At 42.3% G+C, this 15,477-nt stretch overlaps 1 protein-coding gene across 5 annotated transcripts in view; it reads right to left on the reverse strand.

Annotated features, from left to right (window-relative positions):
- The window catches only part of BMPER (BMP binding endothelial regulator), a 249,470-nt gene that overhangs the window by 92,584 nt on the left and 141,409 nt on the right, over nucleotides 1-15,477 (reverse strand). For 3 of the 5 annotated variants that reach the window (XM_061165388.1, XM_061165386.1, XM_061165390.1), the window contains exons 7-10: nucleotides 13,572-13,671; nucleotides 8,080-8,189; nucleotides 4,049-4,189; nucleotides 1,766-1,870 (exon numbers count right to left, since the gene is read on the reverse strand). In XM_061165388.1, coding sequence (XP_061021371.1) covers nucleotides 1,766-1,870; nucleotides 4,049-4,189; nucleotides 8,080-8,189; nucleotides 13,572-13,671 — 456 coding nt within the window. The remainder of the gene's footprint in view (nucleotides 1-1,765; nucleotides 1,871-4,048; nucleotides 4,190-8,079; nucleotides 8,190-13,571; nucleotides 13,672-15,477) is intronic. The other 2 variants (XM_061165389.1, XM_061165387.1) reach the window with 1 other exon arrangement.

Raw genomic sequence — 15,477 nt, forward strand, 5'->3', positions numbered from 1 at the left:
TGGAACCCTTGGTCCTTCTCACCAAATGCACTCTTTTGCCCCTGGGGGACTGTCAAGAAGGGAACACAACCACACAATCCTTCTTCAACAAGGCAAGCAAACTTCTGGAAAAAGATGTATAGTAGCCAGGAAGGATAGAGCAGGAATACGTCTGCTTCTTAAAAAAAAAATTTTTTTTTAATTAATTTCCCCAAGCAATGCAGGGGAGGGGAAGTAAGTATATAATAGGATTTCTATGGTAGAACTAAATTACCTTCCAAAGTGCTTGTGCTGGCCCCTGAGAAGGCAAAGTGTGAGCCGAAGGAATGATTGGAAAACTGCCTAGAAACAAAAAGGTGGGCCCTGAGGCAGGAGCCAGACACTGCCTGACGGGCTCAGACAAGAAGACTCGGGTAGGGTGGGGGTGGGGGTGGGGGAACACCAGACCTGCGCCTGGAGAGACGGATGCTCCTGGCCCAAAAATGGTCCACAAAGAAGAGACATGAACCAAGATGCTGGTAACAAAAAGAGGCCTGACCTCCCCACGGCAAGAGGTCTATGCAGGCCACCACACCTGCCGCAAGTGGCAGGACTCAAGTGAAGCTGGGAACTCCACCAGGGCCTGCAGAGGCTGGTTACTCGAGCCACCAGGCTGGCTCAGCCTTTTGTCTTTGTCTTGTAGAATAAGGAAGCCCATTATTCCTAACATGTGCCACAGGAGTTCATTAGCAGTGAGGGTTCCCCGAGGACGGGCAAAAATGATGTGATACCATTTTTCCCAATGAATATTTATAAGTAGACCATGCTCAACTCTCCTTATTGTATCTCCTGGTGTGTTTTTTTTTTTTTTCTTTTATAGGAGGTTTTCAGTTTTATGTCTGAGGCTTTTTAAAGCAAGACTAATTAGGGTTTCTTTTTTTCTTTCTTTTTTTCTCCCCCCTTTATTCAGTTGTGCAATAGCAACAGCTGTTGTTTTTTTGTGCCTCATTTGGCACTCACGTAAAAACAGCAACTTTTTGTTTATAATAATAACAGATGTGAATAAAATTAAACGCTGTCTCTGACAGAGAAGGGAAGACATGTCCTGAATATATGGATGTATTTTTTCATTCACTGGAAGGTATTGAATAGGCTTGACATTTTCCCAAAATGCATAAAACCTTGAAAGGTTTCAAGTTGCTGAGGTGAATTCAATGAAGCTCATGCTTTGGAAGATAATGGATGCTTTATTCAGGGCACTGAACTACGGGTTTTTGAAAAGAGGTATTTCCATAAAGACGCCATTTCCATTCAGGACTACAACAGAGCCCGGGTTGGAGAAGGAAACTTCAGAAAAGGGGTTGGAGGGTGCCACTGGGCAGGTGAAACTCCTTAGGGAATTTATTAATAAACAACCACATATTCCTTTGAATGGCTATGGGAAGAAAACTAATTTAAAAAGAGAGAGAGAGAGGTAAAATGAAAGGATAGTTATGATATTCAAAAGAAAACCCAGCAAAAGACATCAGGGAGCTGATCAAACAGAAGTTGGAGACATTAAAACAAAAAACTGGGAGAGATTAGTGAAAACCAGAGTGAGGTAAGAGCTATTACCCTGCTAGGCTAAAATCTGGGTGAGAACCATAAAGAACAAGGAGCAAGCTTTGCAAAGGACACGTGTCTATTTGGGAACTTGGAAGTTTTGGAGGATCTGAATTCTGTGTTCAGAAGATGGGAGGTGACCATGCCACATACAGGATGGTTCTCAAGATGCTCAGGTAAAGAGAAAGTCAACCTACAGACGAACCTGAGGGCAGCTGCTGATGGGAACACACTGCTTCTTGCGACACTCTGTCTTGCCTCTCACACAAGCACAGATGGTGCAGTTGACAGACGACCACATCTCTCCATCCTGCAATAGAGACCACAGAGTTCTTCCATAAGCTGGAGGCTGATGGGAGCTAGTCCAGCAGGCTAGGATTGGTCTGTCAAGGAAAGCATTTCTTTCCCTGAGTGATGGCTTCCATCAGTAGATTGAATTACTCTGAGGTGTTTATCTACATCTAACTGATCTAATAGAAACATTAGATCTTAGGGTGTGTGTGTGTGTGTGTGTGTGTGTGTGTGTGTGCGCGTGTGTGTGCGTGTGTGCATGTGTGTGTGTGCATGCGCGTGCACATTTCCTCTCCAGGGTATAAAAAAAAAAAAAATGCTTGCACATCAAACCAAGTCATATTTGCATCTTGCTCCTCTTGCATTGTTTACTTAGCTTCACCCTGGGAGACAAACAAGACTTTTCCTACATGATGCAACAACAAGGGTCTAATTTTTCCATTTGATAGGACTGAAAAATTTGAGTTCTCCCAGATGCCACTAGTTAATTGAGATGTCCGGAGGTGGTTAGTTTATTCCCAGATGTGACATGGTTCTGGCCCACATGGGGCACGAACATGCAAAGAATGGAGACTAATCCATATGACTCCCATTGCCAGGCAGACATCTGACCAGCAAACCATCTGAAAATGTGAAGCACAGACAGAAAACTCCAAGAGTTATTCATCCCATGTCCCTGCCTATCTGATACTCTCCTCCTAAAAGGCTGGGTAGTACTTGGGACACATTTTCTAGCCCAGAAAAGGCTGTTTGAGGCATCTCTTTGGCTTATTGGATTTATAATCTGCAATTGCCAAGTGCCCAGCCACAAAAATCCTGTACTTCTGGGAACATGCAGTAACGTGTATTCTTGCTTGTAAGAAAAAAGATCATGGGCAATAGATTTAGGCCTGAAAACAGAGCAAGGATTCCTTTCTGGGCTTTTGGATCTGAGCAGCAAATTTTATTAAAAACAGAAAACCAGCCCAGATCTTTGATGTCACCTATGCCTCATACTCTTCCTTCTCATTTTTGGAAGGTATTTTAAGGACTACCTAAGTTTCTAGTGCCTTTTATTTCTCTGACTGAATCTGTTTTAAAGGGCATCTGACTATTGCAAATTCTCTGAGTGTGCATTTCTAGGACTCCATAAATTACTTTAGGTCCCGTCCATGTATATGAAGGAACCTTTTTGTGAGGAGCCTGGAAAGCACTTTGCACAACAGTGTCATCAGGGTGAGCCTACCACATCTGGATGCTCCAGAGACAGAGGATGACGTGTGAAAAGGACACATGAGTAGTTTTGGAAGCCTGGTGGAACCACAACACACACAGACATACACACATACACACATGTGACGCCATTCCCTTAGGCATGACACATCAAGTCTTTTTACAGATGTCCTAAGAATCAAGACGCTCCCTTCAGCTCTGTAATAGGAAGTCTAGCCAAGTGCAGAGGGCCTGAGGGGCCTCCATCTCTGACTTGATTCTGAGGGTCTCAATTCTCAAGAGTACCCTGAGATGACACCTTCAGGTACAGAGAAACTCCCTCCACCCATGGGGAAAACAAACTAAATGGGCAGCACTTTGGACAAAGTCAATGATCTCAATCCTAACATTTAAATGGTCACTGGCCAACTTCCCACCCACGGCACTAGGAAACCATGTAAAACACACCTGAGATGGCCAGCAGACGACCCTACTAACTCAGCTGGGGCAGGACTGTCTCATCTTTATTCAACTGCTCTGCTGGCCACAACCTCACCCAAACATCTTCCCAATGAGAAAATCTCTCTCTGAAAAAGGAGCTTAGTGGAAAAGTTCTAAGAGAACCAGGATCTTGGCAAGAAGCACCGCACATGTCTGACTGCTGTCCCCAGGTGTTTGGGTACCAACAGCTGCACCATCAGGGGACTCCTCAGCTCAGCCCCAACCACTGGCCACCACATTTAGAAAAGGCAATGTTTTACTGGTTTAATGTATGTTATAAACCAAAAGTAAAGCCAAGGAAAACACATTTTCAAACCGTTGCTTCTCTACCCCAACTGTCCTTGACTCTAAACGTATATGTACATATATTATAATATAAATAAGTACATTTACACGTACATACATGTATACACAAAATATGAAATACTGCAATCTACACTTTGCTAGGAGCTCTCTACAACTCAGTATCATATAGTGGTTCCGACGAGCTAGGCTCATGACATACCCGGAACATCTTGTTGCCAAACTTGCACACCTTGACGTCTTCCTGGGGCACTCGTAGGAGACAGTCATCACAACAGGCCTCCTCGCCTCTGTCGCACCCACCAGGGTGGGAGCACTTCTTCTTACACACAACAGTGGAGTCCTGAGGGCCCAAAAGCAAACTGGAAGTTAAAAACAATTTCCACCTCCACCAAACATCCTACCTGGTCTTCCTTTGTGTGTGTTAGTCACTCAGTCATGCCCGACTCTGCAACCCCACAGACTGTAGCCCACCAGGCTTCTCTGTCCATGGAATTCTCCCGGCAAGAATACTGGAGTGGATTGCCATTCCCTTCTCCAGAGGAACTTCCCAACTCAGGGATGGAACCCTGGTCTCCTGCATCGCAGACAGTTTCTTTACTGTTTGAGCTACAGGGAAGTCCTGGTCTTCCCTTAACAACCCACAATTAACTTCTTTAAAAAATATGCTGAAGATGTGTGTAAAAGTCGCTCAGTCACATCCAACTCTTTGTGACCCCATGAACTATACTGTCCATGGAATTCTCCAGGCCAGAATACTGGAGTGGGTAGCCTTTCCCTTCTACAGGGAATCTTCCCAACCCAGGGATCGAAGATACCATATTCTAATTCACTGCAATAAACCTTTCATTCACCTCAAAATTTTATTTGCTGACTAAGTATCTGGACTAGAAGAAGAGGAAGCTATGAAGTGTGACATATGCCCCCCACTTTCCAAGGGCTTAGCAGTTAACGCTCAGGAGACTGATGGGATATCCTGCTCCAGCCACTGAGTAAGAAGGCCCAGTGCACTATGGACCAACCAGTTTCCTTCTTTTTTCCTGCCCTTCTCATCTTTTGCAACCCTCCTTAACAGTGTTCCCTCAGGTCTCCCCCATGGCTTTATGACACCTTCTAAGAACTGACAGTAAACTCAGGACATCTTTGATCAAAGAGTAAAAATTTAGAGCTCATGCTCCCTGTGAAGATGAAACTCCTTAGTGTGTTCCATGTTCACAAAGGAACCAAACGAGCAATTCTAAAGCTAGGTCTGGGTTCTACAGGTCTTCCATCAACTGTGTGACCTTAATCAAGGGCACCTAAACTCTAAGGGTGACAAGTCTATATCTATAACATTAAGGAGTGTGGCTTGATTTCAAAAGAAGTGGCATTCCATAGACAAAATAGCCAAGTGAGCTGTACTTACTGACTCATTCAACAATGCATGGGAAAAAAGTTCAGAGGCGCCTAAGAAAAGTAAATTTTTCCAGTTTCCCAGCCAACAAGCTGAAATTTCACCTGGAGTAAAATGTCAGGTGGAATGACTATAAGAGCAAAATATTTATGAAACTTAGCAGAAGACAGGATGGAGGAAAGAAGTGTCCCAGGGTAGATTGGCAATGACCTCAAAGTGCTGAGTCAGTGTGAACCAAGAGCAGGGAAATGAGACCAAACCCCTCTCTAAGACATAGACCCAATCAGTAAGCTTGGAGAGAGGACTCACTTTGGAGCCTTGAATACAAATAGGTTGTGTAAATTGACAGACGTAACTTCTGCAGCTTCTACATCAATTCTATGACTTCAAAAGGCACTTCTGGTACCATCTACTATACTCTCACTAACTTATCCTCTTGATATGACAATGAGATGATCCTTCAATAAAAGGCATTTGTTATTCAAATCAAATCACACAGTGGATAAGATGTAGAATTGAATAAGACCAGGGTAGAATGCCAGTTCATTTACTAAGTGTATTGTCTTGTACAAATCCATCCCCTTGTGCCCTGGATTCCTCATCTTCAAAATGGAGATGATAACACCTCTCAAGTTTATTATGCAGTTTAATGGAATATGCAGAGTACTTGGCACAGTGCCTGGCACATGGAAATAAGTCAGTTCATAAAATGGAAAAAATCCTTTGTCAAACAGCATGTTTTAATTTCAAGTTTGAAAAACAACGGCACTCACCAGCTCTAGAATAGTGCATACTTCATGATAGATTTCCCAACTTTCATTAAATATATACCCACAACCAACCATCCCCCACCACACACAAATAAACACACACACACAATACCATTAGATCATTGCTTAGAACTGGATTAAGCAATTAGAATACAGAGATGGATGGATGTGCGCCTGTCCTCAAGGAACTCACAAAGAGAAGAGATAACCATCTGAACAAAGACTATATAATAATGCGGTAAAAAGAACTAGTAAAGGTGTAGGGCTAGCAGAGAAGATGTAACAATTACCTATCTAGGTGGGTCGGGAAAACCTCACTAGAAGAGGTGACACCTGAGAAAGGCTGCTGTGAATGAAGAGGGGTTTGCTAATCAAACTCCAGAAAGATGAGGACACTGCAGGCAGACAGAAACCTGAAACTGAATTGCGTTCAGAGAACTATGTCCTGCGCCTACCATGGCACTCACTGGATGGGGATACTGGAGAGGGAAACTCTAAACAGGTACAAAACAACCCTGATCACCCCAAATGATTGCAGCCTGATTCTTCAAGTATTCCATTTCCCCAAAATGACCGTGAACTCATACTCTGATAAAAAACATCTTGAAGGAACAGTTTCAGTTACGCTTCTTTTGAGTATTGGGACATATTGGCTAATCATCTCTCGAAGAATCTCTCAAAGAATGAGACCCAAAATGCTACAAGCATAACTAATTTCTATTCCCGGGATGCCTGGCTTTTCTGCAATCAAGAGAATCGGGAATGTGATGTGTTTCATCAAAGGCTCAGTATCCCCAGGAGGAAGTTATAACCTGTGAAATTCCAGGAGAGAAAGAGAAGTCCAGAGGATGGAGGCCAAGGCCAACAGAAGGAGTTGGCTATAGGTTTAGCACAGGATTCTATGAACCACGAAAGAGAGGAGAGGGCCTCAGCAAAGTAATTCCAGCCTTTGGAATTACTTGCTGTTCAGTGCTAGGGAACAGACAGTTCAGCCCTTACTCAGCCACTTCCTTGAAGGAGCGCATGCTCATTAACAAAGCATGCCTTGAGTAATCAGGAACTTCTGAACTCTAATCCCAGCTACTGATTGACAGTGAAAAAAGTTCCTCTTTCCCTCTCCAGACCTCTGGTTATTAAAAACAAACAACAACTATCACCCCCAAAATGTATTATTCTAAACTCATGTCACACAGATGTTTCAGTTAACTTGCTAATGAATGGTCCTAAAATCTTCCGTGTGAATGATTCTCTTCTCGGTTTCAGAACTCAATCACCATATAAATATAGCCTAGGAATGTGTGATGTGCATAATCCCTTTAAATTTCTGGAGCTGAGAATTCTTTCTTTACCAGTCACTAGATGTGTGGTTGCCTTTTGAGGAAAGGGGGGAATGACTCAAGTAAGAAATGGTACGATGAACAACACATAAATACTCTCTTCCCAAACTACCAGGTTTATTTTTGTGATAAACTGTGAACCCATGCCTTTCTTTTCTCTTTATTGTTATTGTTCAGTCGCTAAGTCATGCCTGACTCCCTCGTGGACTGCAGCACATCAGGCTTTCCTGTCCTTTACTGTCTCCTAGAGTTTGCTCAAACTCATGTCCATTGAGTCGGTGATGCTATCCAACAATCTCATCCTCTGTTGCCCCCTTCTCCTCCTGCTCTCGATCTTTCCCAGCAACAGTCTTTTCTGATGAGTTGGCTTCTTTTCTCTTGCATGTGGTCAAAGTCATTTTTATTGCCAGGTGTGCCCGAGAATTCATACTGAATAATTAGAGCCAGAGAATACTGCCACGTGTATTTGTCTGATTTTTATAAGTCCTTCAGCCCCTCAGAGTTTAATTCTCATCCCCAGAGCTAACTTATTGGTCCTGGGAAGATGACAGTGATTTGTAATTTGGATCCTATGTCTAAACTTCCTTGTGAACATGCAGTATAATTTTACAGATAAAGTGGCATCAGTAATGCCTTGTTCCCATAAATAAACATTATTATGTTTGGCTATAGTGTTAACATTAAAATCAAAATGCTATCCATGTTGGATCACAGCCCTTCAGAACCATCTTACCTTGCAGGTACATGCAGTGCAGTTATCATAGAGAAAAGAGGATCCATTGTCATAAACATCACTGCGAAAGAGGCAGCTTCCAAATGGGAGGTCAAACACTTTCCTTTGACCTAGAAAGACGCAATGGCATAGTGTTAGCAAGACAGAAGTCAGGGATATCCCACTTCATCATCAGCAATTATAGCACAGGACTGTTACACATTCCCACAAGACCAGATAAATCTAGTGCACAAATACAGAGCCATGGGTCACATGTTTCTAGGGGATTCCAAGGAATCATGACCTCAAAGAGTTTTTGCTAAAAAGAGTTTGATTCCATACTGAATCTTGTAAGTTTAACAAATCTTTATTATGAGTTCATCCTAGTGAACCAGGATGACTAAGACATTCTGTCCCAATGGAGCTTAGTCTACTGGGGAAACAAATCCACAAAAGATGATTTCAATACAATAAGGCAGTCAGTTCTGGAAAGAAGCCAATATAGGAACTGTGTGGACAGAGAGGACAGAGCAGACTTTTTGGAGGATGTGCTGCCTGAGCCGTATCTTAAAGAATGAGTAAAATTATCCAGAAAGTGGGTTTTGGCAGGGAAGAGGCAGGAGAAGTCAAGATATCCAAAGAAGACTAGGATGAGCAAAAAGAAAAACTAATGAGATAGTATCTCAGTTGAAGAAATGACAAGTCCATTGGCATCAAGGGTGATGCTAACTCAAAGATCACATAGAGGAAGAATCCAACTCCACATACCCAGTGTTCAACCTCCCACAGTCATCACAACCTCTTGCAGAATTACCTTGGTTTCCCCTGACGTAAGGATTTGATTGGTGACCCAAAAGGCAAAAAAAAATCAACCCCAAATAAAGAGTGTAATCCAATTTCCTCCTTTCTTTCAGTATTTGAGTTTCTACTCCCTGGAGCACATAAAAATATCTCTGAAATGTTACTTCAATTAAGGACTAAGTTGAGAAGTCAAAGATTAATCATCACTCATAAGATTTATACCCACACTCTTCCTGTAAAAAGATTAAAAGCAATCTCTATTTCATTGGAGACCAAATGAAATGCTGAAGTATCTATAAACACATATGAAATGCTGTTCTCGGAATTAGAATTGTTGGAATTACTGTTAGTAGGTGTCAAGAAAAATGCCATCTTCCCATTAAGAGTCAACCTCAAAGCTGGGATACAGTATAGATGTAGAATTAAATCATTAGTTTAGTTCTCCCTACAAGAAGCAAACTTGCCTCAAAAGATGATTGTGATAATTTTAACTTGAGTCCCACATACAGACTCCCGAGTGACCTTGAGCTTGATTTCTCCAGGCCTGACTTAGTTCACTTGTCATAAAATGATATCAAAATGCCTCCTCCCAATAACACATTACCATCTCTAACTACAATGTCAGTGCTAAAGTATACCATCAAAAACTTTTTTATGGTTATATAAAATTTAGCATAATGACTGTATGTGCACCTAACAATTAGCAATATCCCAACTGAAACAGGCATTCTTCTGTGTATACTCAGGTTCTGAGTCTTTTGAAGTTTGTAAAGATTTACAGATTAAATCAGAGGATTACCTGAAAAATACAGAATTCATCCTTTCTCTAGGTCTTCCTCTAAGTAACTCCCAAGGGGTGTCTGAAGCATCAGAAATCTGTGTGCAGGCCACGCACCCCATCAGAATCACACCTGTCATATCACACCTTGATTTAGGACACTCTATAAAAGAGTGTCACCCCTGAGCAGAAAAACCCCTAAGCAGATTTTTTTTTAATTTACTACAGAAATGATGGTGACATTATTTTTCACTGCTTTAAACACTGTCCTCTATATTATTCCATCAAAGATATATTTCTGTCCTTTAAGAATTAAAAACAGCTCTGCTTCAATTGAGTATTTGTTTCAAATTGTGATAACATGGTTTGCCTTGTCCTGTCTTTTATCATATATATTATTATATATTATATAATATATATTATATTATTGTAGTTAGACTGGTGGATTGATACATCAGTAGACTACTGAACAAAAAAGGCTTGAGTTTAATCTCCCTGCACAAATATGACCAATGGCAGATAAGTATTATCATTATTAGAGGTGGTATAATTCAAATAGGCTTCCCAGGTGGCACAGTGGTAAAGAATCCATCTGCCAATTCAGGAGATGTGGGCTCAATTCCTAGGTCAGGAAGATCCCCTGGAGAAGGAAATGGCAACCCACTCCAGTATTCTTGCTTGGAGAATCCACATGAACAGAGGAGCCTGATGGGCTGCAGTCCGTGGGGTCGCAAAGAATCAGACACAACTGAGCAACTGAGCACACAGCACATATAATTCAAATCTGATCTTGGGCCGTGTGACTCTAAGAGGTGCATCGGGTGCAAAAGGCAGGTGTATGTCGTCTGAATGAATCCTGCTCACAGGAAAACTGAACAGCAAATCAGTGTCCCAAAATCCAAAAGTCTAGTTAGCCTAAAATTTCAGCATCTACTAAGCATTGCTGTGTTTACCTTTTTTTTTTTCTCCTGTCTTCTGTTGTGTGGGTATGTCACACAACATACCCACCCATTCTTTCTACTGTCAAAGAACATACAATCTTACCTAAATCCCAAAGTCATCATGGCTCAAAATAAGATAAAACATTCAAAAGAATGGTTCAGAGACTTCATGTATAGCCTAATTTAAGCCATTTCCACTTTATTCCGCTGGGGCTTAGCCCAGCAGTAAAGGTCTCATTTGGGAGAATTAGGATTTTTGTTTCCTAAGACTTACTGTTCCTTTTGTAGTCCGACCTACGACTACAAACAGACAGAAAAATCTGCATTCAATACAACAGTCATTGTTCATATGAGAATCTGATCTGACTCAGCATATCCACGATACCACCTTCAGAGCTTTAATCAAGCCTGCTGCTGCTGCTGCTAAATCGCTTCAGTTGTGTCCATCTGTGTGACTCCATAGACGGCAGCCCACCAGGCTTCTCCATCCCGGGATTCTCCAGGCAAGAATACTGGAGTTGGTTGCCATTTCCTTCTTCAATGCATGCACGCATGCTAAGTCGCTTCAGTCATGTCTGACGCTCTGCAAGCATATGGACAGCAACCCACCAGGCTCCTCTGTCCACAGGATTCTCTAGGCAAGCCTACTTATCCTCAAGTTGAGGCCCCCAGGCCACACCTCCTCTGGGACGACTTTCTCACTTAGATGGGGCCCTGTTTCCACCATTACCCACAGCATGATGGTTTCAACAACAGTGAACTGGCTACTTCTCTTCCGGGGGCACAAACACACGTGGGCAACCCAAGAAGCACACACATCAGTGGAAATGCCTTCAGTCAGTCATGTCTAAACAATTCTCCTTTGTTCTGATAATATCTATGAAATTACTTTAAAAGCAGGTGCGTGTTTGTGTGTGTTTGCGTGTGTATACACAGAAGGAAGGCAAACATTATTAGATGAAGAGTTAGCAGCAGAATCCTTCAAAGAAGAGAAAGCTGCCTTCATTTAACAAGATACCTTTATTGGCCAATTCAATTGTAGGAAGATAGACTTCAGGGTATGGCTATGATAAGCTGGGAGTGATAAAAATAAATCAACAGGGGTTTCGACTGGAGGAAGCAAAGTATGAAAGAAAAGACAGAAGATTCAAGGAAAGAGTGTGGACAGTAAGGATTGGAGGCTGGACTCCACAGAAAAGAGACAAACAGTGATATTTTCCTAAAGGCAAAGTAGCTGAGACCTTTTAAGAAGAAAGCAAGCTTAATATTTCAGTTTCTGTTATTCATTGTGCCTCCCTGAAAAGTAATCAGCCTCTCTTACTGTAAACCTTCAGTGAAATCCCCTACACAAGCCTTGATTCAATAGCACCGCAGAATGTGAAAAGACAGGGTGAGGAGGTTTTCCTGAAAGGACAAAATGATGTTGAAGAAGCAGATGGAGGAGGGAAAGGAAGAGGAACAAAAATGGGAAGAGAAGGAGGAGGAGGTAGAAGAGGAAGAGGTAGGGAACAAATAGAAAAAAGCAGCAGGAGCAAAAACACAAAGCCAGCGGTGATGAGAAAATACAAGCCAAGGACCCCTGGAGATATTGGTGGGGATGCTGCATATTCTATTGTATTCATTAGATGGATCAAGCTACTTTTATCTGAATCTTAAACAGTCAAGCTCAATCAACTCAATGACCCAAAGGCCACATGGAAGAAGTTGATAGATAGATTACGAATAAAAACCAAAGGATTCCGTGCTCTAGAGACCCTCCTTCCAGGGTTCTTCTCTTCAGGTGGTAACACGTGTGCTACTCTCCATGTTACCAGGAAAGCTGAGAAGCAGCAGGTTAAATCGTGGGCTTGGGAATCACAGAGACTCATGTTCAGGAGTCAACTCCATAGCTCACTAGCTGTGCTACCTTCTAGGAATTCTACTTCTTTCTCAGCACAAAACTAATAATGGTGCCTATATTATTAATACACATCAGAATTCTATACTGAGCACCTCTAGGTCACAGACTCTTGAGAAAATTAAATGAGAAAAAAGTTCCTGAAGTCTTCACATGGTACCTAGTGCATAATAATTGTTCAAAAAGGAATAGCTAATCCTTTTATTGACTTTTTCATTATTCCCTTCCAAACCTCTTGTTTGAGGCATGTTATCCTCCTACATGTTTTTGCCTCTAAAATAACACTCTATTCCTCCCTCTGTTTACTTCATATGCCTTTATTTATTTATTTTTCTTTTTTGGTCATGCTTCGAATCATGTGCGATCTTAGTTCCCTGACCGGGGATTGAACCCTCGCACCCCTGCCCCCATCCCCCATCCCCCATCCAACGCCCACATTGGTAGTACAGAGTCTTAACCACTGGACTGACAGGGAAGTCCTCACATGCCTTTAAAATACATTCCTACTAAATGTCAGATGCCCAGTTAAAGACAGTTTCTCAATGTTGTTCTCCCCACAAAAATACATTGCTACTAATCATCATATTTCCAATTAAAGATGGTTTCCTCAGTACCATTCTCCCCACAAGAGGCTATTATCCCAGGGTGTCTGGGATACCAGGTTTACAACTACAGGGGAAGATAAGAGAAAAGAAAGTTCTGGGGAGGCTCAGAAGTGAAATAAACCCTGGTACACACCTTGGTGGTGATTTATTCTCTCAGATGTGCCCAACTCTTGCGATCCCATGGTCTTGTAGTCCACCAGGCTCCTCTGTCCCTGGGATTCTCCAGGCAAGAATACTGGAGTGGGTTGCCATTTCCTCCTCCAGGGGATCTCCCCGACCCAGGTATCAAACCCAGGTCTCCTGCATTGTGGGTGGATTCTTTACCTACTGAGCCACCACACCTTACACTCAGGTAATCAGAAGAAGGTGTTGTCTCTAAGAAGCCATGAAATAGCACAACTTGAGAACCTCAAGTTAACAAAGCAGACGACTCTCCACAGAAACTCCCAGAATAAATTACATTGTTCTTTGACCTGAAAACATTCACTCACCCAAACATTTGGGGCAGCACTGTCCTGGGAGAATGTGGCTAAGATGCTGAGGACAGGAGAGAATGGGACAGACTTCTCTCACGCACTGTGTCCTGCCTCCCTAAAGAAAAGAGGAGAAAAAGCACATTTAGAAAAGTACGTGCATATATATAGTGTCTAACCAAACTATCTGGAACAAACCTAGGCCTTTCCTGAGGATGGTCCCGGGGTGATTGCTCAGACCTGGGCAACTGCCCCTAGGTATCCTGCGCTCTTCCCTGTAGATGCCATGAATTGTACCCATGAGAAGACTGCCTCTAAAGCGATGGGCACACCATCATCTCTCCCCACTCACTGCCACCACCACCTTTATCTTTTTTTTCTTCTTGAAGTGAAAGTGAAAGTCACTCAGTCATGTCAGACTCCTTGCAATCCCATGGACTGTAGCCCACCAGGCTCCTCTGTCCATGACATTCTCCAGGCAAGAATACTGGAGTGGGTTGCCATGCCCTCCTCCAAGGGGATCTTCCCAACCCAGAGACTGAATCCTGGTCTCCTGCATTACAAGCAGATTCTTTACCATCTGAGCCACCTGAGCATTTTGGCTCTTAAGACCAACCAACCCTCTCAGTTTGGCTGAGATCTGAGGCTTTCAGTACTATAACCAGGAAACGTCTCTGGCAAACCCAGACAGGTTGGCCTCTTTTCCAAGCCCAAGGCAACAAAGCAACTTTGGGGGTTCTACTGAGATGTGTCTTCCTCTTTCAGGTCCCCATCTTTCTAGTCCTGCACTAAAGCTTCCTCCAGGAAGACTTCCCTTTTGATTACTCCTTAATGGTGTTGCTAGAATGACTCAGCAAAGCTCACATTTGGGGAAGTCAGTCAATATGCTGAAAATGGATACACTGGAAGCCAACATTCAGAAGAACCATTTCACTGAAGTCACTCAGCTAATCTAATCTGTTTCTATGAATCAAATAGAAGATTTATGATGACTGATATTAAAAAGACTTCAGCAGCCTCGGAAAATCTACAGTCTTCGGATCTTTCATTGTCTCTCTTCTTGACCCTTTCTGTCCTCCAGCATCCATCACCTCTGACATCCGTTCCTTCTCTTCCTCAGTATCCCCTGCTTCCCTGCCCATTAGTATCTCTTGCCCCTCCGGGATGTGAAGATGAACATAGCAACTTCCTTTCTCCATTCCTTAGCAGGGATACCTATTTTTCCAGCCTCAGCAACTTGTAACTGAATTCCATAAAGCCAAGACAAAAAAAAAAAAAAAAATTTGGGGGCTTTCCAGTCAATTTACATTCAACAGCTTTGCAAGGCTCAAGTGAAAACTATCTGGTGCAATATGAATTACTATCAAATTTGTGAATAATTCAGTTTTTTTTTTCTTTACCAAAAAAAAAAAAAAAATCAGTAAATTTAGTAGATCAATCACTAGGCAAATGACATTTCAATGAATTGGCTTCTCTAGAATTTGAGCTGGAAACCAAACTAGTAGACCCTCAAAAGTACCCGTTGCCTCAAGCCTGGAATTTTTATCCTGAGAGGCCTCAGGAAATAAGCAACTCACGCCTCAAAGAGCCCTGGGCCTCGCAAGGGAAAGATTCCCTCATAGCGTTTCCTCACACCTTCTCCAGCACTCTCTGTGTTAACACCAGACATTAGCCGTCTGGATCCTATTCATTCCCATCTGAGCACACTACTATCGCCTGTTGTTTTTGCTTTCCCTTCCTATTCCTGCCATTTTCATTATGCAAGTTTTATTTTTTGGTAGGGACAGATGAAAAGGGTAGAGCATGTTATGTCTTTTTAAATATTTATTATTTTTAAGCCACTTTAAGGTTGGCTTCTTCCCCAAACCAATAGAAAACACACAAAAATACCACAAAAAGTCCTTCTGTTGTTTTTACATTATTT

This window comes from Dama dama, chromosome 18 (genome assembly GCF_033118175.1).
Source record: "Dama dama isolate Ldn47 chromosome 18, ASM3311817v1, whole genome shotgun sequence".
In the NCBI taxonomy this organism is placed as follows: Eukaryota; Metazoa; Chordata; class Mammalia; order Artiodactyla; family Cervidae; genus Dama; species Dama dama.